General features: G+C 43.9%; 1 protein-coding gene across 1 annotated transcript in view; it reads left to right on the top strand.

Moving 5' to 3' along the window:
• The first annotated feature begins 14,745 nt into the window (after positions 1 to 14,745).
• mchr2b (melanin concentrating hormone receptor 2b) overlaps positions 14,746 to 24,516 on the top strand; it is a 55,623-nt gene continuing 45,852 nt past the window's right edge. The window contains exon 1 of the mRNA XM_084331237.1: positions 14,746 to 15,484. Within this exon, the coding sequence (XP_084187363.1) occupies positions 15,078 to 15,484 (407 nt within the window). The 5' untranslated portion in view covers positions 14,746 to 15,077. The remainder of the gene's footprint in view (positions 15,485 to 24,516) is intronic.

The following is a 24,516-nucleotide window of genomic DNA, read 5'->3' on the forward strand; positions in this document are numbered from 1 at the left end:
ATGATGTTAGTCCCCATAGCAGCCTTTTTATTGTAGTGAGAATTTTGATTTTTTTAAACGACCTCACTGTATAAAATGACCTATTGTGACCTCTAGGATAATCACAGCCTCACAGCCACTTTACAACCACAAACTAGAGGCCTAGGGAAATCTGAGAATATATGTATTATATATATTATTGATAACGGGGGGTTTCTGAGCAATTTCCAGAACAGAAGTGCTCGCCATCCACATGTGTTTATGTTACGACCCCTGAGGTCTAAGGGTAAAAGGGCTGTAACATAAATATTGGTTGATAGAAAGGATGACCACAAAAAAGTTAATTATATTTATTCACATAAAAGGAAGCACAGGTAACTCAAGGGTGAGCCAATGTCAAAACAATAAACAAACACCACTATTTTCAAAACAAACCAACCTAACCTATGGTAAAAAGAAATTACATTCAATAACCTAAACCATTACCTAACAAAAACAGAAGAAAACAATACCCAAATGAAATGGCGGCTCACCCCATCAGTGCTTCCTGAAAATGAGAAAAGAACACACATTAGTAATACAATACAGAACAGATATACAGTATATGTAAGGCAGAACCTGAGCACATGTTAACTAAACAAAAGGCCAAACCACAAACGGAGGCCTAATCACATGCCAGAGAGAGAGAGTGAAATGATCAGCCAGGGTTTATGAATGTATGAATGATATTTGTGATGTTTTAAAACTATTACAATTTGCTTGTTTGCTGATGATACCACTTTTTTTGCTCTTGAAATTATTTAAAGGAACTATCTGAATATATTGTGTATGAAATGACAAAGCTAAACAAAATTGTTTGATAAATTGATACATTTGATAAATAAGCTATCATTGAATCTGAAAAAAACGAAGTTTATGATTTTTGGCAATCAAAAACTAGATGCAAATAAAGTATTGTATTACTCAATTAAATATATGTTACAAGCTTCGGTCTTAAATAGATAAATGCTATTTTTAATCTAGATTAATCTAGATTAATTACAGAAAATTGTGAGATTGGACATTGACATTGAGCATGACCTCAGAGTTGCTTTGTCTACCATCACCCCATACTTTGAGACTCTTGTCAGGAGCAAACAACATCCCCAGTTGTTCCATTAGTTCCCTCAACTTCCCTGTGATGTTAAGATAAGAAGTCTGCTAAGAAGCATATATTATTTATTATTATTATTTTATTTCATTGTGCTTTTTATCCCTAGTTGCACTTTTGTTGCAACCCCAGTTTCCCATTAGTTCCCCCAAACGTACTGTAGGTATGTTATGTTAAGCTAAGAAGTCTGCTAAGAATATTATTTATTATTATTATTATTATTTTATTTCATTGGGTTTTTAGCCGTAGTTGCACTTTTGTTGCACTTTTTGTGTTTATTTAATGTTTTTAACAGTGCATGAAATATTGTGTATTACTGCAAAAAAGAAAATTTGAAATAAATCATAGTGGTTAAAAAATGTGGGTCGCGACTTAATGACTAAGGAAAATGTTGGGTCCCGAGGCTAGACCAGTTGAGAACCACTGTGTTAGAGTATGAGGCAATGAGAACACTCTACTGTTCACTCATCTCACCTTATCTTAGTTATTGTGTTGAAATATGGGGGAATACTTATGGGACTAATATAAAACCATTATATATACTACAGAAGAGGACTGTAAGAATCACACATAAAGTGAATTATCGAGAACATGCAAACATATTATTTATTAAATCTAGAATAATAAACTTGAAGACATGGTTAAGTTTCAAACAGCGTTAATTATGTTTAGGTCAAGAAATAAGACACTGACAGAAAAGTTACAAAATCTATTTAATTCAGAAAGTGAGTTTAGGTGCGGCCGGGTAGCGCAGCGGACTAAGCGTCTGTCTACCACCGCAGATACACTGGTATCGAATCCGGCTGTCAGCGGTACCTCTGGCTTGGTCGGTTGTCATACAGACACAATTGGCAGTGTCTGCGGGTGGGAAGCCGGTGGGTGGTATTCTGGTCATTGTAAACAGCTCCTACAGGTCGGTCAGGGCGCCTGCACAGCGAGGGAAGGAACTGGGTAAGGTAGTGTGATCCTCCCACGCGTTACACTTCCCCAGTGAGAGTCCTCGCTGTCAGGTGAAAAGAGGCTGCTGGCTGTCTCCTATGTATCGGAGGACACATGTGATAGACTTCAGGGCTCCCTAGACCGACCAGTGGGGGGCACATGCGCGCAACAACCAGGAAGGGGAGGGGGGAATTGGGCGTTATTTCTAAACCTAGACGCATTTCTGGCAAGACGCTCTCTGATTGGCCGACGCCTGTTTCTACACTGGTTAAGCTTAGGCACTCTTTCGAAGTTGGTTAAGGTTAGAGTTTGTCTTAGAGCGTGACGGCAAGTTCTTTCGACGGTTAAGCGTAGGCACTCTTTCGAAGTTGGTTAAGGTTAGAGTTTGTCTTAGAGCATGGCGATAGAACGCCAGGTAGTTTGCAGGCTGTTTGACGTGGAAATGGGCAAAGACACAGCTCGTCACGCGATTGGGCAAACGCGTCAGTGGTCAATCAGAGAGCGTCAGTCAGTGCCAATCAGAGAGCGTCTGCCAGAAATGCGGCTAGGTTTAGAAATAACGCAGGAATTGGCATAACGACTAAATTGGGATGGGAGAAAAATACAGAAAAAAATAGGAGGAGAAAAAGTGGATAAAAAAAAGAAAGTGAGTTTAGTAGGAGGAAATACAATTTTAAACATCAGTTTGCACGTACCACACTTAAACAGATGTGTCCTTCAGTTATTGGTGTAAAGTTGTGGAATTCTCTCCATAGCGAGCTTAAGGGATGTAATAGTGTTTGTCAATTCAAAAAGAATGATACAAAAAAAGATTTAGTCAGTATGAAATTCAAATGTAAATCTGAATAGTGAGATCTTTTATTTTCTTGTTTATTATTATTATTATTATTATATTTATTTATTATTTTGTATGAAAACTGTATCATTGAATTGCTTCCATGGGGAGGCAGGAGCTGGTGACTGAAGGGTGGCTGGTATTACATCTGCATTGCCCACCATCTCTGCTTATGTTCCCTTGAGCAAGGCACTGAACCCCAAAAACTACTCCAGGGGCGCTGCACTGCAGGCAACTTTGCACTCTGACCTATCTGATTATGCATAATGTTTCTTCTTCTTCTTCTTCTTCTTCTTCTTCTTCTTCTTCTTCTTCTTCTTCTTCTTCTTCTTCTTCTTCTTCTTCTTCTTCTTCTTCTTCTTCTTCTTCTTCTTCTTCTTCTTCTTCTTCTTCTTCTTCTTCTTCTTCTTCTTCTTCTTCTTCTTCTTCTTCTTCTTCTTCTTCTTCTTCTTCTTCTTCTTCTTCTTCTTCTTCTTCTTCTTCTTCTTCTTCTTCTTCTTCTTCTTCTGCCCTAAAGATATCTGGAGCAGAAACTGTTGGACCATACCAGTATAATGTTCACATCTCTCCATTACCAGAGATTATCCCTGTCTTTAATGAATTCCATGTAGGAACATAACATGTGTATGTTTTGGTAGATCTCAGCCTATACCTTTCACACTGCCATTGATGTCGAAAAAGGTTGAAAATATGCTCCATGAAACTTGAATATCGCTAGGCGTAGGTCATTTACCCTTGAAATCACTGTGTTGCTCGGGAGCAGCAGCTATAGGTGTCAATAACAAGCGCACCTGAATGAGGACATTTGATTGGCTTCTAGTAGAGCAGGTCTATTCAACTATTGGTTCCTCTCTGTCACGTCAGCAACCCAAAACCATGACCCCAAAACTGTGATATAAACCAAACCATCCCACCACTTAACATTATACTGTAAGAGTTATGTGTAGCCATTCATTTACATTGACAAGTATTGTGTGGCCCATTAACCCCAGTGATTTTCCTATTTGGCATCACTTGCTGTTGAGGTTGAACAGCCCTGTAGTAAAATGACACAGTGGTGTCAGATCCAACAACCAAATCTGCCTTAAGATCCTACATTGAGCTGGTCTGCCCTTGTGATCCGAGCCCCAGCACTGCCGCCATCATGAGTTATGCCAGATGCCACCTAGCCACGGTGCCTGTCGACCCCATCATGACACGCCCAGAAACCCGGTGGTGGGTGTACTCCAGAAACAACAGGTTGGTACCGCAGGAGACACAAGCAATCACAAGCTCACTTTTTAATAAAGGGAATTAAAGAGTTAAAGGGAAAATAAATGATAATAATATTTAAGAATTTTGGACACACTGCTGTTGGAAGTGCCATGAACGAGTAGTAACCTGGTTGTTCACACCAGCAGTAGAGCAGTAGCCTGGTTTTTGAGGATGTTGAAGGGCTTTTTTTTCTTTTTACAGTGGCCCCATTACCTTTACATAATTGTTGTGGCTATTAAGCTGGTTATCCAGTATTAAGCACAGCATGGAATGTGCTGAAAAGGGATTGTGTTCCTCAACAACACCATCAATGAGTAGGAAACAAGAGTCCAAAAATCGGAACATACCATTTAATCATCTCTAGCTCACACTTGTTCAGGTCAAGTCAACTGTTCATTTATCAATCCCCTTGGGGAAAGGCAGTTGTCATAGCAGCGGGGGGGGGAGGGGGGGGGTGGGTGGGTACAGGCAGAAGAGGTAATAATAATAGAACATAGTAATAATGGTGATAGTGATAATAGTGATAACAATAGTGGAATGGCAGGATTCAATAATAGTGATAATAGTAATGATAGTATACATGGTCCACACACTGTAACAGACAGTCGTAAAACAGTTCTTAAGTTCTTCAGCCGTTAGTTCTCCAGCAATTGGTAGCAGTCCATGCCCACGGTTGTGTAGCCTGATGGCTACTGGCACGAAGGACTGACAGATGTCCAGTTTGCGATGCATCAGGGAGGGGTATCCAGTATTCAGAAATGTGGGTGTCATAGCAGCATGGGGGAGGGGGGAGGGGAGGTACAGGTATGCACAGTATAGAAACACTATAAACACAATACAATTTTATCTGAATATAAGACCTGTTAACATTGGTCGAGTAACACACAAGTAAAACACCACACAGAAACACACCAACATTATGGGAAATGTGCTTACCGTCTTGTCCAGAGTCAAGACAAGAAGATATTTCCTCTTCAGGAAATGGTAATGTTCAGTAGAAAGTTATTCAGCTGCAAGCTAGCCTAGCTTAGCACAAATTAATGGACCAATAGCCTAGCTTAAAACTCCGGGAGAGGTGTATTTCGCCAACAGCTAGGCAAGCCAACCCGTATCCGCTTCGATTAATTTGTGCTAAGCTAAGCTAGCTTGCAGCCGGATAGCTTTCTACTCAACGCATAGAGCGGAAATTAGTATCCATCTTCTTGTCTGACTCTGAAGAAGATGGTATTTCCCATAATGGTGGCATGTTCCTTTTAAGGTATGTTCATCAAATGGATAAAAAAATACAAATAAAATCCTTGTAGCAATATAAAGTAGATGATGCAATCTACAGTTAATTACACTAACTTGCCTGTAAATCATCTCTTGTGTTCAGATAAAGTTTGGTATCGATGGTGCCGATCGTCATTCAGAATGTTCACATCTCCTGGGCACAATGACCTCCCCTTCAGTGACTCCACAAAGAGCCTGAAGGAGATACCAGTCGGAATGACATTTGACTCTTTCCTGGGAAGCAGCTACATGGGCAGCATGAACTCACTCAGGCAGTGCAATTACATGACTCAAGGTTTGTACTGTGGCTGTACACACACACACACATACACACACCATGATTATGCTCAAGTCACTTTCAATTCATTCAATTAAGGAAGTGGGTTTCGTTAAATGTAAAATATTGAATAACTTCTTAGATTAGATTATAATTTATTGTCATCATCATACAACACAGATACAGTACAACCAAAATAAGTTTGTCATCTAACCAGAGTGCAAATGTAACCGTAAAGTGCAATAGTAATATACAATGTACAGGTGATTAAATTGGATATAAAATATATAAATGAGTACTACTGAGTTATAGTGCAAATCAGATGTATGTGCAGGGTTGTAGTATTAATGTGTACAGTGATACTGGTATAAAGACAGAAGCTTGTCACATGCAACCTGTTAAGAAATAGAATGAATGCTCTGTTAGCAAATTAATTGCAGCTCATTTTTACATTTTGAATTTAAATTAAATTGAGCACAACCCTGACACACACACACACACACACACACACATACACACACACACAAACAATACATTCTACATTTTTAAATGGTTAATTAATTTCTATTTTCTGTCACCCCCAGATATGGAGAAATCCTGCGCTTCCAATTGTTGTTGTTGTTGGTGTCCTTGCAATGTCTGTTTACAGGTGCATCCTCATGCAATCTCTCCCCCACTCACACTAGTGCCACCAAGTCTATACTAAATAAATGGTAAATGGTAAATGGCTGCATTTATATATATTTTTTTTGATCCACTTTTTCTCCCATTTTTCTATATTTTCTCCCATCCCAATTTCGTATCATCCAATTCAACCCTCCCCTGTCACGGACGCTGTTTCTTGCCTCCCACAAGCCGGCTGCAATGTGGACTAAGTCATACATAGCACAAGTCCCCTCCGGTACTTGAGGTAACAGCAGTCGCATCTTTTCACCTGCGCAGCTCGATCTCTCAGTGGCGAGGAGTAACGCATGGGAGGCTCACGCTGCCCCCGACACTTCCTGATTCTACTGCGCAGGCGCACCAACCGACCTGTAGGAGTCGCTGTCCACAACGCCCGATCCCCACCCATCAGTTTCCCACCCCATAATACGGCCAATGTGTATTAGTACGGACGACCAGCTAAACTGAAAGCAAATGTGGAGCGCTGGGCTCGAACTGACAAGCCCAGCGTCTCCAGCATTTCGTGGCGAGCGCCTTGCCCACTATGCCACGTAGCCGCCCATGGCTGCATTTATATAGCGATTTTATCCAAAGCGCTTTACAATTTGTTCCTCACATTTTACCCATTCACTCACACATTCACACACCGATGGCGGAGGCGGCCATGCAAGGTGCCAACCTGCACGCCGGGAGCAATTAGGGGTTAATTGTCTTGCTCAAGGACACTTCGACACGCTGCCCGGGAGGAGCGAGAATCGAACCGGGAAGCTCCGGATTACCAGACGACTGCTCTACATCCTGAGCCACTGTCGCCCCTATACTATACTATACTATACTATACTATACTATACTATACTATACTATACTATACTATACTATACTATACTATATATACTATCTACTATGTACTATGCTACTGTAGAAATCGTCGGAATACAGAAACACAACAGTTGACAACACAAAGCTGTGTCTCATTTATTAAGTAGTAGAACAAGTGACAGCTGTCAGAGCTATGCCATGCTAGGATCTGACAGCTCATAGTAACCAAACATTTTATCAATGAAACCCCAAACAGGGCGTCTCCTCTCAGCCCAAAACCAACCTCCTTAAAGTGACAGTGCCGAGTGCCCCATCAACACATCAATACAATACCATGGTGAATTATGTCTCTAGAACCCACTACATACGTCCCCCCAGAATTCATCATAATAAAGAAGTCTTTATTATTCTTAAAGAAAGGGCTCAAAAAAGGAAAAACACGAAATCACTGGAATTTTCTTTTGTCGAAAAGTGCCCTACTATATATATATTGTAGCAGAGCGAAGCAAAGCGGCAAAATACTGTTTACTCTCCACGGTGTCTTCAATCTCTATTTTGCACACCTGTGAAAAACGGAAAGGTCAGCTGATAGTAGGGGATGTGTTTAAAACTGCCCTTTTGTTCTGCTAATTGAGCTATTAATTGCCAGAGTCAGGTTTCACGTAACACACAGGTGTCTGACATTAGTAACTAGAGATAGAGATTTAAATGTATGCTGGTTAAGAGCCAGTGGAGCGCCGTTGACCAACGAAAACTGACAAAGACAAGGGGCTAGATCCACAAAGAATGGATTGCACGGTGCTAATTGCACCCTTACTGTACTTACAATTCATTATGAATTGAAAATGGGGGACCCTGATGTAAGCAAGACGAAAGTCTTTCTCTGGTCTGCATCCCCTTAACAATTGTGTGTATTGAGCCGTACTGTATTGTACCCATTCTGCAATCTGTTAATACAATTTTCATTCAATCAATCACCTGCACAGTGATTGATTGAATGCAAATGTCAACAGGAGCAACAGGAGCTGAGAAATGGGACAATGTGGGAACACAGCCAATGATTCATGTCTATACTGATGATGTTGTGTTGTGTGTTTCTGTTAAGGCTTAACAATAAAAGAAGAGAAGAGCAGGAACTAAAAGGAATCAGCTGTTCTTTGTCTTTATTATACCTGTTGTTGCTTCACTGAAGGTTAAAAAGAAGTCAACTGACAGAATCTCCCTATGGTTAAACAATAGCAGTGTTGGTCAGACTAATATAATCTGTTGAGCTGGTAAAATGGAGGAAAAATAAGCTCACAGTTCACTGTGATATATATAAAGAAGCCATGACTGCCTATAACAAAGCAATACTTTTCTAAGGTTATCACAGAGAATGCTGGGAACTCTAGAATATTATTCTCCAACATTGACCAGCTGCTCAACTTGAGGGGAAGATGATTTGTAGATCATCTCAGTTAGTCGATCTCTGGACCTGCGGCAGTGAAGATGATTTGTAGATCATCTCAGTTAGTCGATCTCTGGACCTGCAGCAGTGAAGATGATTTGGAGATGGAGCATGTTGATAGATAGCAGTGTTGTAGGACTCGAGTCCTGGACTGATTTTCAGGACTCGTGACTCGGCATTGACTGCATTTGGACTTGGAAGGTGCAGACGAGGACTCAGACTTGTTAATTGTAAATATTTGCTTTTTAAAATTATTATTAATTAATAGGCCTTAATCATTTGGCATAAGATATTGATGGCTAGTGCATTTGTTTGGCAATTGTGTCACAAAGGAAATAAACTACCTTTGAAATGGTGACCGCTGTGTCATTTATGTTTAATGTAGACCCTTTTTTATTTGTATGTCAGCTATTTGACTGCCAGAGTGGACTAGGGTAATGGGGACTCGACTCGGACTTGACTCTGGCTCTTCTTTGGTGACTCGGACTTGGACTCTGACTCGAACACTGGGGACTCAAAACCTGACTTTGACACGAGTTTTTTTTTTTTTTACTTACATTTTTATTTAACATATATAGACATACAACACAATATTTACAGTGACATCCATAACATAACAACATACAGATATGGGTCCCTTGAATATGGCCTCGTTCAGCCGTCCAGACCCCCGTAAGAGGAACCCCCCCCTCCCGCCATCCCCCCCTAGAAACCGGGCTCCCCCGCATCCCAGGTCCGTCCCACGCGGGGCCCAGCACTCAGCGACACGGGTACCTTGAATTTGATTGGGCCAGACCCAGTAGAGGGGCGAGGGGTGATACTCCCCTCCACCCAGCCAAGCCTGCTACCTCCCATGTCACCAAGCACCCCACCCCACGCACAACGAACCCACAACCCACGAGATCCCACTCTCCCGGATCAAACCGTGGAAACGATGCCCCCCCCCCCCCCCCCCCTGAGTTGAGCCCAACACATCTCGATCTGATGAGACATTTCTAATATTTACATTACAAAAAAGTAACTGTACTTACAGTAGATTTCATTCACGGATTTTGCTGCCCTGTCACGGGCGCCTGGTGGTACTAAATCCAGATTGATCTCTGCCATTGGAAATAGGAGATTTGGCCCGATCCATAGATGTGTGACTTGGCCATTATAAGGTAATTTATAGGCCTGATATTCTATATTCCTATTTAAAATTGCATGTGTCTGGATGGCAAAATGCAGGCAAAAGTAGGCTGCTGACAACAATGCAGCTCACCATAGAAGCCATAATGCTTCAGTAAAGTAGCTTCATCCCTCCCTCCCTCCAATAATACTGAAAGATTCCTTCCTTCATTTCTAGTTACTCTTCTTACTAGTTACTAATTACTCTTTGTTACTAGTTACTCTGTTACTAATTACTAGTTACTCTTTATTACTAGTTACTCTTCTTACTAGTTACTCTTTGTTACTAGTTACTCTTTGTTACTAGTTATTATTTGTTACTAGTTACTCTTCTTACTAGTTACACTTTGTTATTAGTTCCTATTTGTTACTAGTTACTCTTTCCTTCCTTTGTTACTAATTACTAGTTACTCTTTGTTAGTAGTTACTCGTCTTACTACTTATTATTTGTTACTAGTTACTCTTTCCTTCCTTTGTTACTAGTTACTAGTTATTATTTGTTACTAGTTACTCTTCTTACTAGTTACACTTTGTTATTAGTTCCTCTTTGTTAGTAGTTACTCGTCTTACTAGTTCCTCTTTGTTACTAGTTACTCTTTGCTACTAGTTACTCTTTCCTTCCTTTGTCACTAGTTACTAGTTATTCCTTGCTACTAGTTACTCTTCTTACTAGTTACGCTTTGTTATTAGTTCCTCTGTGTTACTAGTTACTCTTGGCTACTAGTTACTCTTTCCTTCCTTTGTTACTAATGACTAGTTACCCTTTGTTACTAGTTACTCTTCTTACTAGTTACTTTGTTATTAGTTACTCTTTGTTACTAGTTACTCTTTGTTATTAGTTACTTTGTTATTAGTTACTCTTCTTTTTTTCTTTTTTCCAAGATAATTTTTTTAGCGTTTATTGCTTTTTTCTACTGGGCAGTCCAGTAGAGAAAGAGAGAGGAGGAACGGGAGACAGAGTGGGCGGAAGACATTCGGCAAATAACGACGGGTTCGGGAATCGAACCCGGGTCGGCCGTGCCGCGACTATGCGTTATGTGGTTCGCCACTGGGGCGCCCCACTAGTTACTCTTCTTACTAGTTACTTTTTGTTACTAGTTACTCTTCTTACTAGTTACTTTTTGTTACTAGTTACTTTGTTATTAGTTACTCTTTGTTACTAGTTACTATTTTTTACTAGTTACTTTGTTATTAGTTACTCTTTGTTACTAGTTACTCTTTGTTATTAGTTACTTTGTTATTAGTTACTCTTTGTTACTAGTTACTCTTTGCTATTAGTTACTCTTTGTTATTAGTTACTCTTTGTTACTAGTTACTCTTTGTTATTAGTTACTCTTTGTTACTAGTTACTTTCTGTTACTAGTTACTCTTTGTTATTAGTTACTCTTGGCTGTTTCTTGGCGCTCCTCCTTCCTTTTCTTCTTCCTTTTCTTCTTCCTTTTCTTCTTCCTTTTCTTGGCATTGCGCTGCAGGCATGATTCAAATGAATCATTATTAGGCTGAGTTAGACTGAGATAAGAGAACATCCTTCCAACAGTGATGCATGAAACAGTCAAATTCTTCATACGAGCTCTTCTGGTCAGGTAACGACCCAGTGGTTACGACACAAATGTAAAACACTGCCCAAGGTGAATGTATTTTTGCCTCATCATATCTCATCTTACCTCGTCTGGCCTTATCCTGTCCTATCCCTTCTTATCTTTTCTTATTGTATCTCATCTTAGCCACCCTAGTCTTGGTTTAAAGGTGCAGTTGCCCCTACTGGCCACACGGTGCCAATCTTCCATAGTGCAGGTTTAAACATCAAGTGTGTCTACCTTTCACCCAGTTGTAGAGGAGGTAGGCTATATACAAATACTTAATGTATGTTAACGTTTAAATACATTGATAGAATAGTATATGGGTCCCTCAAAATTCTACTTGAGTCAAAATAGGCCGGTGTGTTATGTGAGTTATATAAATGCAATCCATTTAAAATACAGATGTTTAGCGGAAACCAAACAGCTGGTATGAGTTGGTCTGGTCCATCCAAAAACCTTCACTAAATATGGTTTGTTGTGAAAGTACACATGATAGAGACATGCAGGTTGCCACAATATTAGATATTGCCAATGCATCACAACTGATATCACACTAATCAGCCTGAAGGTGGCGCTATAAACAAAGGTCAAAATGTCAACATTTTGAAAAGCCATAACTCATACACCGTCAGTCAATAGTACTCCCATGTCGGCCATATTGGATTTTCCACCATTTTGCTATTTTTTCTTTTTACCCTATACTGCTCCTAGATTGTTCACTCAAGTCTCACACAACCTGCTGTGATTCCTCAAGGGACGAATGTGGTTCATTGTGTAATTCTGAAAGTTGCTCGACCAAACCACATGAAACCAATCGAAAATGCATTGTAAACAGGAAGTGTTACTTGTGAAATTTGCCTGATAATTCACACCAGACTTCACACACCTGTTTCCTCCATGACAGGGAGGAGGTGTGCAACGTGTTGTGTCATTCAGCCACATGGTGACGCTGTTCACAAAATTACAACTCTCTGTGACAACTACGAGTTGACCAAATGGTGAAGTGGCTTTGAAAAGCCATTACTTGTACACCATACATCCGACTGACGCAACACATTGTACACATATTCAAGTATTCTTGGTCAACAGCAGTGACTCTCAGCCTGGGACGTCGCCAGGTGATTTGGGTGGGTTGTGAAAAGCTAAACAAACAAACGGCTTCCTGCTGCTCGTCCCAGACAGCATGGAGGGAACGTTGTCTGGTGTTTTTTATTAGAATTCACCATTGATGTGTTTCGGGTTCTCGACGTGCATATAGCGCTGGCCCTGGGTGCTTTCAATGTGGAACCACATTATGGGCTGGCGCGCCTTGGTTGCCCAATTCATAGAAACAGCGTTTTTTATGCGGGCGGCTGGGAAGGAGATTTTATCTCTACCGAGCACCAGTGCACTAGGTTAGACTTGACGGCTCAAGTACATCTCCGGGGGGAGATGACGGAGTAGATCAATACATTGGCGGAGGGGTCTCACGCCCGTGAGGTGGGCCACCAGGAGCAGTGCATTCGCGTACTGACCGTCTTGGTGGCGCCCTCTGTGATGTTGAATCAAAACGCGTACCTACCCCCCTCTTAGGACTGGGGATGGCTGCGTGACTAGGACGCGGGACTGGTTCTGGTCGCGCCGGACCAGGTCAGTTAACCCGTTGTCCGCCGGGGGGCAGATCTGCTGTTCTGGTACCCCGAAGGACTTTGTGCTTTTCCGGGGGGGAAATGCCGGGTCAGCCCGGGCGTCACGGGGATTGATGTTGTGGATGTGTGTGTCATATGTATGCCACTACGAGTTGCCCTTAACAGTGACGTGCTTGGTCCATACTGTGTTGTACCTTGCGCTGTGTTAGGGGGCCTGGTCCTTTTCCATTTGTTTCACCCCTCCCTCCCCCTGCTGGGCGGGGATGGGAGGGGGCTGTCTGGGAGGTTGCTGTCAACCCCTCTAGGCATCCCTGTGTAGGTCCCGGTCCACCAGGCCCAGGTCCGAACTCGTTCTCGTCGACCTGTTGGCCTGGGTTAACCCTTTGAAAATTGAAACACTTGTACTGCTTGTATAGCCTGTGTATAAGGGGGAAGGGGGGAAGGGCCTGCTCTTGATTTGGGCCCTGTCCGATACGCTGGCGATGTGGGGGGTGATGTCACCAGTGACTGTCTGGTGGGGTCCTGATGCTGCAGCCTCGTTGGCCTCACCAGGCCCATTTTTTCAGGGGGTCCTAGCCCACAGGTTGTCCTGGGGCTGGACCTCCTCCGCACTCTGCTGCTGCAGCCTTGCCACAGGGTTGGGTTCTTGACCTTCGACCCCGTGATGTTGGGGGCTGTGACGGGGGTGTTTTGCTTCCCGTCCGTTCCCTGGTGGCATGTGGGATGTGCGCCCGAGTGGTCGCGGGTCCTTCTGAACGAAGGTAAGTCCCACGTCTGCTCACCCTGTGCGTTTGAGGTGCTAAACCCTCTTCGCACAGTCGGATCCGAACTCCCTCCCGTCCTCCACTAGGGAGGACCGGGGGGCTCGGGTCCTCCCCGGTTCTGATGGTTGTAGGGGGCCTCAGCGGGTACATCTGTCGAGCTTTTCGCTCTGCTCAGCTCCTGTGTTCCAATAGAGCAGAGCGTAAAGCTATACGATCTATAACGTAAGGTTATCCTATAACCCTAGTTATATGAATATAGCGAGCGCTCTGAGGACCCCATGGTCTTCGCCTTCGGTGGTGAAAGACTTGGAAAGGAGCTGATTGTGTGGCCACGACCCGCTTGTGGGTGTGGCCAGGCGGAGGTAAATAGGTGTGTATACATGTGGAGAACGTTTTTCATTGTTAGAATGGATAAAGGGATAGTTCCAATATAGGCGCTTGCTAAACTCATATAACTAGGGTTATAGGATAAGCTTACGATATGAGTGCTTTCCTGGAGCCACATTGGTCACAGCTCATTATGAATCTTGGCTTATTTTATTCTTATTAATGTATTATTATTATTATTATTATTATTATTAAGTTACATTTATTTTACATTTAAGTTAAAGTTAATGCTTATTATTAGGCCTGTTATTATTAATAATTATATCAATATATTATTAGTATTAGTATTAGTATTAGTATTATTATTATTATTATTATTATTATTATTATTATTATTATTATTATTATTATTATTATTATTATTATTATTATTATATTTACTTAATTATCCAATGTTAAACCGCCTCTTTGACCACATCAAGCGCCTCAGACATTTACTCGTGTGTGTCTTTAAGTTCCATCAAGTGAAAGAGGAGTGATCTTTGAAGGGAGGACCTTACACTTAAGAAGACTCGACGCTGTATGTTATATTGATAACGCGCACGGCGCAATAGTAATAAGTTATTGTGTCACATCCATCGATAAATAGCTATGCGTCAAGACGTCTTATTTCGCTTTCATGGTCGGACCTACAGTGGTGTCAGGTGGCCTCTCTCTCCCTATTTAATGATCGAATCTAGTTCAAAATAATCTCACGTGATATAATTGACTAAACCAAGGAGAGGATCCGTGCGTCCTTGGAGTGAGGAGCGCGTCTGGAGAGGATCCGTGCGTCCTTGGAGTGAGGAGGAGCGCGTCTGGGTTACTTGGAGAACTTTGGAGAAAATACGCTCCAGTTCGGCGGCGCCAGTGCGCATAATCGGTGGCTGCATTGTTGCAGGTTCGTTCTCAATTAAGGCGATAATACGATTTAAAGATGAACGATACAGACGTATATTGCAAACATGAAGACATCGACAATTTGACGAACCCGTTGTGTTCGAACAGAACCGTGTCACCCTACAACAGCCACATCGACATAGCGACTTTTATGCACATATTGCCATCGATCTACGGCCTCATTTGTTCGGTTGGAGTTCTGACCAACGGACTGGTTATCTATGCCGTGGCCACGTGTAAGAAGAAGATGGTCTCGGACATTTACGTGCTGAACTTGGCCATAGCCGACATGCTGTTCGTGCTGGTGATGCCCTTCAACATCCACCAGCTGGTCAGGGACAGACAGTGGGTCTTCGGGAACTTCATGTGCAAGGCGGTCGTGGTGGTGGATGTGAGCAATCAGTTCACCACGGTGGGCATCGTTACCGTCTTGTGCATTGATAGGTGAGTCGCTCTCTGCAGAATGCATTATCTGTTGTCAATTTAATTAAAGTTATAGCCTGCAACAGATACATTTACATTTAGTAATTTTTTTAGCTGACGCTTTTAACCAAAGCGACTTACAAGTTCTGTACGACAAGTCATCAAGTCAGATGTTATGTTTGTCATTGTACTAATACTACAACTCTGTACATAAATATATTACCATTACACTTTACCGTTACATTTGCACTCTGGTTGGATGTCAAACTTATTTTCGTTGTACACTTATGCTGTTACTGTATGATGGCAAACAATACATTTGAATCGAATCGAATTAAAGTTGTAGCCTGCAACACTGGCTGCAAATGTTATTAAGATTAAATGAACATATTTCAGTATGTTTTGAGAACATCGTTTAAAGCAATTAGATTAGATACCTACTCTGATGCAGGCAAATTATTTAGACATTTTGGTAAGGCCATTGTGAATTATTGTGTTCGCCTTCTACAACACAATTGATTAGATGGTATGGTGACATCATGCATAGATGTCTCCTTGTGCCAAGTGCACTATATTCATAAAACTGAAATCCATGTTTCTTGGATTATTTTATGTGGCCAGGCCACGTGATGAATGTCATCCACACACCTTCAGAACTAGTGTGTCTATAGGACCTATGTCTTCTGTGGCTTATTGAGTCGTTTTTGCTCATTTTCAATGATTCCATTTTCGATTATGTTTCATGTTTCCTTTTAAATGACTTAATCGTATTGTAAATCAATATGAATGTCAAGTCAAAGTTTGCGTGTAAGAAACATTGCATTATCTATTGATCCCTCGTTGTTCTTGTGTGTTGATGAACACTTTGTTGTGAAGGAACGCGACAGCTGCAGCAAAAGAACGTTTGAAACGTGTGACCTGAGAAGTATCTTCTTTTTTCCAGCACGTCGACTAACAGTAATTCAGTTAAAATCAAATCAAATCAAATTTATTTGTAAGGCCCGACAACACACGTTAATGTCCCCATGGGCCGTACACTTCTTCTTTAAACAAGTCAAGAAGAAACATCACAATAAGTCAAGAACAAAACAAGAACACCATAAGGTCCAAACATTTTAAAATAAATGCAAAATAAATAAATGCAACACTCCCAGACATACCCCACACGAAGGTAAGGAAAAACTCACTAAAACCTATCAATAGGAGGGGGTTAGAGAGTTCCCATGTTTGTAGTGGGCGGAGATGGAGCAATAAATACATGTAGTGAGCATATGCATACATGGTGACATAGAATCATAGTATATAAGAAAATTGTGAAATAGAGTAATAGATAGAACTACTGCAAGCATATGGATACAGGATGAGATACAAGACAATAGCTCAGGGCCGTATGCCCCGTGGGGGCAGGAGAAGTCACTCAGAGGGTTCAGCACTGCAGGCCAGACAGAAGACGGTATGAAGCTGTTCCATGGGACCGGTTGAGACAGAGGTTAAAAGGTTCTCCTATGTCTGCAGAAAAGCAGACAAGGGAGCAAATAGACATCCTAACTAAACTAGACAGATTAATCTAAGGGTCAGTCCCCGACCAGGAGAGATCAGGGTAGGTTGAAGGAGAGAGAGAAAAGATGGGTAATTTGTTCCACAGGTAGGGAGCGCGGTAGACAAAGGCTCTGTGGCCGGTGGATTTCTTTTTAACCCTAGGAATCGATAGAAGCCCCACATTTTGTGAGCGCAGAGCACGAGCGGGCGAGTATCGAGAGATGAGATCGGATAGATAGAGCGGTGCAAGCCCATTTAAAATTTTGTAGGTGAGGAGTAGCACTTTAAAGTCAGATCGGGCTTGAATAGGAAGCCAGTGTAGGGTGGACAAAACTGGTGTGATGTGATAAAATGTTCTAGTTTTAGTTAGTATCTGTGCAGCCGCATTTTGCACGAGTTGAAGATTTTTTATGCTTGAATTAGGTAGGCCTGAAAAAAGTGCATTACAGTAGTCTAGACGTGATGAGACAAAAGCATGAATTAGTGTTTCAGCATCAGCCAGAGTTAAAATGGGGCGAATTTTTGCGATATTACAAAGATGGAAGAAGACAATTTTGGTGAAATTGTTTATATGTGCATTAAATTAGAGGGATGAATCAAACATGACTCTGAGGTTTTCTTATGGTGGAGCTCTGGGATACATGACGAGTATCAAAGTTGAGGGAGATGTCCTGAAACAGGCCTCTGTGGTTTGGGGGGCCAACAATTAACATCTCAGTTTTATCTGCATTAAGGAGTAGAAAGTTTTGCGACATCCATTTTTTGACGGCAAGCAGGCAAGCCTCAAGATTTTGTAATTGGGAGGAATCATTTGGCTCAATAGGTATATATAATTGGGTGTCATCAGCGTAAAAATTTAAGTTTATGCCAAATTTGCGTATGATATTGCAGATGGGTAGCATGTAAATCGAAAATAGCAAAGGGCCCAGGACAGAGCCTTGTGGGACACCGCATTGCACTGGGAGGGTCTCAGATGTTAAATCATTATAGACCACGCAGTGTGTTCTATCAGTTAAATAAGATTTAAACCAAGCAAGTGTGTGACCCCGAATGCCAACATGATTCTCAAGCCGACCTAGAAGAATCGAATGATCGATAGTATCAAAGGCTGCACTGAGATCAAGCAATAAGAGCACAGAAGTTAGGTTTGAGTCAAGAGAGAGCAGTAAGTCATTTGTGACTTTGGTAACCGCCGTTTCGGTGGAGTGTAAGGCTCTAAAGCCAGATTGAAAAGATTCATTAAGATTATTGTTTGATTATTGTTCAAACCTTTATTTATTCTCGAAAGGACAATTGAGGTCACCCTCATTTCCAATGTCGTCGAGACATACAGATTATTCAACAAGTTAATAATAAACATTGATATATTCAAATAATAATAAAATATAAATACATTGATAAAGTGCAGAATAATGGGTAAAAAGACTAAAAACAATTGCAAATTGTTGCAGGCAGATCAGCAATTACATTTCTAAATCTCCCATAGGATATACTGTATGCATTACTCTTCATAATTAATCTTCCCTCCTCCTGGGTTGACTGACAGCTCCATGCTTCAGAAAGCAGCGGTCCCCATGCAAGATGAAGTCAGGGAATAGAAAGCTGTTATATTGCAATATATTATATTACTAATGTACATAACTAAAATATCTATGTATGGGGAGGTAGAGCGATTCTGATTCGATACCGGCTCCTCCTTCCGGCAGCGCGTCCGAAGTGTTCTTGAGCAATATACAAGACACCTAAGCCCTTACTGCTCCCGATGAGCACAGGTTTCCACCTTGCATTGTTGTCTCTGCTGTTGGTGTGTGAATGTGTGAATGAATGGGTGAATGTGAGGTATAAGTTGTAAAGCGCTTTGGATAAAAGCAGTTATATAAATTAGGGATGCACCGAATGGGAAATTCTTGGCCGAAACCGATACCGAAAATAGGAAACAGTTGGCCGAAAACCGAATGCCGAAAGGCCGAAAATGATTAATATAAATTGTTACAAAGGATCAGATTAAACCGAATATATATATTTATTTATTGATATATATTGCATAGTATTTGTATATCGTTTGATATCCCTTGTATATTCCTTGTACATATACACGGAATATCCCTTTAGTCCAGCCCATAATATTTCATTCTCCTATTGGACAGTGGTCCACCGGCGCCAGGGAATGGCCCCCGGAGCCAAGTTCAAAGTCACCGACACGACATGTCTGTACTTGCACGGCCCTTGCCCAGGGATACGGCGACAGAAATGAGAGTGGCACTATTTGTTCACCGTGCGTATAAATACGGCGCAGGTGAATGTAGAAGCCCCTTAGCCAGGCACGTGCACACATAGGGGTGAAGGGGTGCCCGGGCACCTGCCTTTTTCATTTTTCATTAGAAAGTGCCCTTTTTATGCCACCCTCTTTTTTTTTTTTTTTTTTTTTCTGTTGCACATATAGATATACTGCCCTGCCCTTCCAAATGAAAGATGTCACGATAGCATCTAAATATTAGGTAAAGAAAGAGAGAGAAATGCCACCCCTCTCGTAAATAATACGTCCTTCCAGCCTGGATTCGTTCTGACGGAGAAACAGAATAATTTTGATTGACAGTCGAGTCTGCCAATTACGTCACACCGCTTGTACCCGCCCTGCTGTTCTTAGCACCAATCGGCAAGCATTATCTTTTTTGACTTCCTGAATGTCCCATGTGCTGTAACCTCGTTCCCAGCTTTATCTCAAGAGATAATGTGTGCTGACAACAACAAAGCTACAGTGCTAACAATAAGCGATTTGGCTGGATGCAGTCTGGAGTCACAGTGGATAAACATCAAGACAACAGTCTGTGACTGTGGCCTGTGGGACAGTGGACATAATACTTCATCAAGCCCTGCTGACCTGGACCACGTTTCAACTAACAAGTGAGTTAATGCGGTCTCTCTCTCGCTCTCTCTCTCTCTCTGTCTCTCTCGCTCTCTCTCTCTCTCTCTCTCTCTCTCTCTCTCTCTCTCTCGCTCTCTCTCTCTCTCTCTCTCTCGCTGTCTCTCTCGCTCTCGCTCTCTCTCTCTCGCTCTCGCTCTCTCTCTCGCTCTCTCTCTCTCTCTCTCTTGCTCTCTCAACACAGCGCGCCCGCATGAATGAATGAATGAATGAAAACTGTATTAACAGATTGCAGAATGGGTACAGTACAGTACAGCTCAATACATACAATTGTTAAGGGGATGCAGACCAGAGAAAGACTTTCGTCTTGTTTACATCAGGGTCCCCCATTTTCAATTCATCGTAACATATATGACATACATGACATACATATAGACAGTACTGCTACTGCGCAGCTGTTGGTCTGGAGCGCATATTGTGTTATTAAAGGGACACTATGTAGTTTTGGTGACATCGGTGAAACTGAATGTACCATAGACTTGTATTAACCAAAAAAATCGGGCTCGCGCGCTTTGCGCGCTCGCATTTCATTTTATAAAATATGCCCTTTTCAACTTTTCAGGCACCTGCCTTTCTAAAGTCCTGTGCACGTCCCTGCCCTTAGCCCCTTACCTCCGTACCCTTCGTGCACTTAGCATGTTACCGATAAGTTGAAGCCTCACCCACGATACAACGTGCGGTGAAGTATGGCCTGTTTGGCCTCAGAATAGAGTATCGAGACCGTGTGCGAATTAATAACTGAATTGTCAGAGTTTGGCACTATACCGTCGAGTGCGACATATTTCTATTGAGTCTTTAATAGTCTATTTGTGTATAGTGTATCGTGCGGTTAGAATTCTATAGTGACCAGCATCTCCAACGCTTTCTCGTATTAGCTAGAGTTCTTATCCAGGCTGGGCCGACCGCATGGCGCCTTCACCCGAGGAGACCTAGGCGAGAACCGTGTGGACATGTACACTGGATTAATCTACCCGACGACTGCATAGCCTTTGCGGCTGGAATATATTTGCTTTGGTCCTATGATTTATGGAGCGGATAATCGCCGACGCCTGCACGTGTTGGATTTACCCCGAGAGGAGTCAAGTCGAGTCGGCGCTCAGAGAGCCTGAGGCCGCCTAGCTTTCTTCACTGTAGAGCTACAGTCTACAAGAGAACCAAGCTGTATTCGTCTGTGGATCAAGAGACTACTGCACCGGCTTCTGTACCTGAAGTCTCCCTAGTCATCGTTGACCAGACGTCCTACTACCGACAGATCTTCTACCCCCCTTGCTGGCTTACAACCAGTGGGAACCCCTTCCAGTATCTCCCGCTATCACTAGTGTACCATAGATATAATTCCTTAAGATTCAGGTTGTATAATTACCTCCTGCGTAACCAGAGAATGGACATTCGTTATTGATTTGCCTACGCATACTCCTTTGCCTTACAAGTGCATTCAAAGAATAATGTAAAGTATCCTATGTACCTTTTGCTCCATTAAATACTTGATTAATACCTTTGACTGGAACCGATTTCATTGTGGGAAGTGTTCATCATATTCATATATCGTGTACTGTATGGCCAGTAATTAAAGTACATAAAGCGGTAGTGGTTTAATGATACCATACTTATCAATACAGTCAGGGAATTGTACCCCTCAGTTACAATTGGTCCTTCGAGCCGGAGAATAACTAGTGTAATATTAATATAGTGGTATTAATATTGACATGGCCTATGATGAACACTCCACAAAACGGTTCTCCTAAGCTAGATCGCCCGCAGCGCAGACGGCAGCCACCTCCCTATCTAGAGGCATACACTGTCAGTCCAATACCTAGCTTTAAAGGGAAGTTAAATACGGATAAAGTAACTAAAGCGGATAGTAAAATTATGTCCGACCCTATCGCCCAGGCTACCCCGCCAGTAGAGACCCTAGTGGGTTCTAACGTAACTGACCAAGCTCACGGTAGGGACCAGGAGGGACCTGACACGACTTTACCCCCCGCCAAGACCGAAGAAGTAGTCCCCGGAGAGCTCCAGGATAAAGAAAGCCCTCCAGGGATGGAACCCGACCCACCACAAGAAGAGACGCGCACCCAGGAGATGGATCTCCTCGGTACGCGACAGGAGAACGGATCTCCAACGAGTACTGCCGGGAGCCGATCGCCTCGACCGGCGTCTTCCCCCAGCGAGGCGGACAAGATGCTGGCGCAGGCACTCATCGCCACCCTGGCAGCCTCCACCGAACGCGATCGACTCCAAGCACAGACGCTTAGTGAGCGCGAACATTCCTCCAGGGAAAGAGAACGCCTTCAGGCGCAGCAACGGAGCGACGAAGATCGCATAAGACTGGAGACCAGACGCCTTCAGACGGAAGAGAACATAGAAAGAAGCCGCGCCGATGCACAGCACGCCGCCGCCAATGCACAGCGCGACGTCGCAAATGCACAGCTCCACGCCGCCCATGCCAGCGCCAATGCCCAGCGCGACGCCGCCAACGCACAGCGCGACGCCGCCCAGGCCAGCGCCAATGCGCAGCGCGACGCCGCCAACGGACAGCGCGACGCCGCCCAGGCCAGCGCCAATGCGCAGCGCGACGCCGCCAATACCCAGCGCGAAGCAGCGCGCGACGCAGCCCATGCCCAGCGCGAGGCAGAGCGCGACCGGCTGCAGGCGCAGCTGATGGACAAATTGGTTGCCATGGCGACACCCCCTCTCTCCGCACGGAGCTCCCAGAGATCGTCACGACACGGGTCTAGGACGCATTCCCCTACCCGACCAAGCAACCCGGGACCCCGCCAACAGGAGGATCCTGTCCACGTCTCCGAACCCCTTCCCCGACCGGTCCATACGAGACCCAGCAACCGGGAAGAACCGGACCACGCCGAGAGACTGAACAGAAGACTCCAGGTCCTCGCAGAGGAAGAGGAGGAGGAAGAGGAGGAATGTCAAGCCGACCAGCAGCAACGTACTCTGGACCAGGAGGCCCAGTACAGCCCCGACCAGCAGCAACGTACTCTGGACCAGGAGGCCCAGTACAGCCCCGACCAGCAGCAACGTACTCTGGACCAGGAGGTCCAGTACAGCCCAGAAGTCAGCCCCGAGGCACTGCGCTACAAACCCCCGACTCAACTCACGGGTGAGTTTGACGCACCGCCAGCCCAGAGGAACAGCACCTGGGTACCAGGCCCTTGGTACCCACCAAGTACCAGCCCAAGACGACACGTAAGAGGAGACTCGCCTAGGAGGCCTCTCCCCCAACGCTCACCGATGTGCCAGTCATCCATGGCATCGTACCTTGGCGCACCGACGTTCCCGGACTTCACACACGAGAACAGAGCACAGTACACAGAGCTACGAATGTGCTTAGAGACAATGATGTCCGATGTAGTTGATGAACCGTACAAATATGCTATCCTACTGAAGCACCTCAAGGTGCCCCGAGCGCACAATATAGCGCTGGCCTATGCCACCTCTACTACCCCATACACCGCGGCTCTAGCAGCACTCGACCAAAGATATGGACGCATATGGGACTACGTAATACAAGAGATAAGGCATATTGACCGCCTACCCCCAGCCACAGACAATCGCTCACTAGATGACCTGTCTATCAAGGTACAATCCCTGGTAGGGATGCTGGGGGCGCAAAGAGAAAAGGGTATGCACGAACTGTACGCAAACTCTAATGTCGAGAGGATTTTAGAGAAGCTTCCGCCCGCCCGACAAGAGCGCTTCAGGCGGCAAAGAGACCACCGTGATCCTAACGGTCCCGAGCCATCCCTCCTAGACCTAGCCGACTTCCTGGCGAGAGAAGTCAACAGCCTACGGTTGGATACGTTCATGCGGAGCACACCAAGCTCCAGAGAGGGACCTAGGGGAGCAAACGATGGCCGCAGATTGGTGACCGTCATGCACCAATCAGAATCAGTACCGAGCAGCAAGAACCACAGTACCCCCTCGACGAAAGAGGACCAGTGGAAGATTGAGTGCCAGTACTGTGAGGGAGAACATCGGCTGTATCAGTGCGAAGATTTCAAGAAGCTGACCACGGATGATGTGAGTCAGTGGGTCAAGGACCACCGCCGCTGCTTCCGCTGCGCGCGCAGCCACCTAGCAGCTGAGTGCCGCTTGAAAAAGAAATGCAGCAGGTGCGGTGGCACCCACTTGGAGGTCCTGCATGACATCAACAGGCGTCAGCCAGGACAACAGAGTGGGCCCGTCGCGGTAATGTACCATGCCGAGGCGGTGGCACCAGCACCAGAGTTCCACCAGACCGCTCCCTGGTGTCCCGACTGCTACAGCAGACACTGGGAGTCGCGGTGCGACTCGCACCATATAGATTCTATGTCACCACCAACAGGAGTGCTCCACATTGACCAGCATAGCGGGACCCCCCGAGTGCTCCTCAAAGTGGTCAGAGTGCTCCTGAGCTACGAGGACAAGGTCCTGGACACTTACGCCGTCCTGGACGATGGGTCTGAAAAGACTCTCCTCCTCGCTTCCGCCACAGCCCAGTTGGGCCTGCGGGGTGTCAAAGATACCATGACCATACGCACCATCAGAAGGGACCAGAAGACCATAAAAGGTGAAAAGGTCTCCTTCAAGATAG

Source organism: Notolepis coatsorum, assembly GCF_963971535.1.
Source record: "Notolepis coatsorum genome assembly, chromosome: 16".
In the NCBI taxonomy this organism is placed as follows: domain Eukaryota; kingdom Metazoa; phylum Chordata; class Actinopteri; order Aulopiformes; family Paralepididae; genus Notolepis; species Notolepis coatsorum.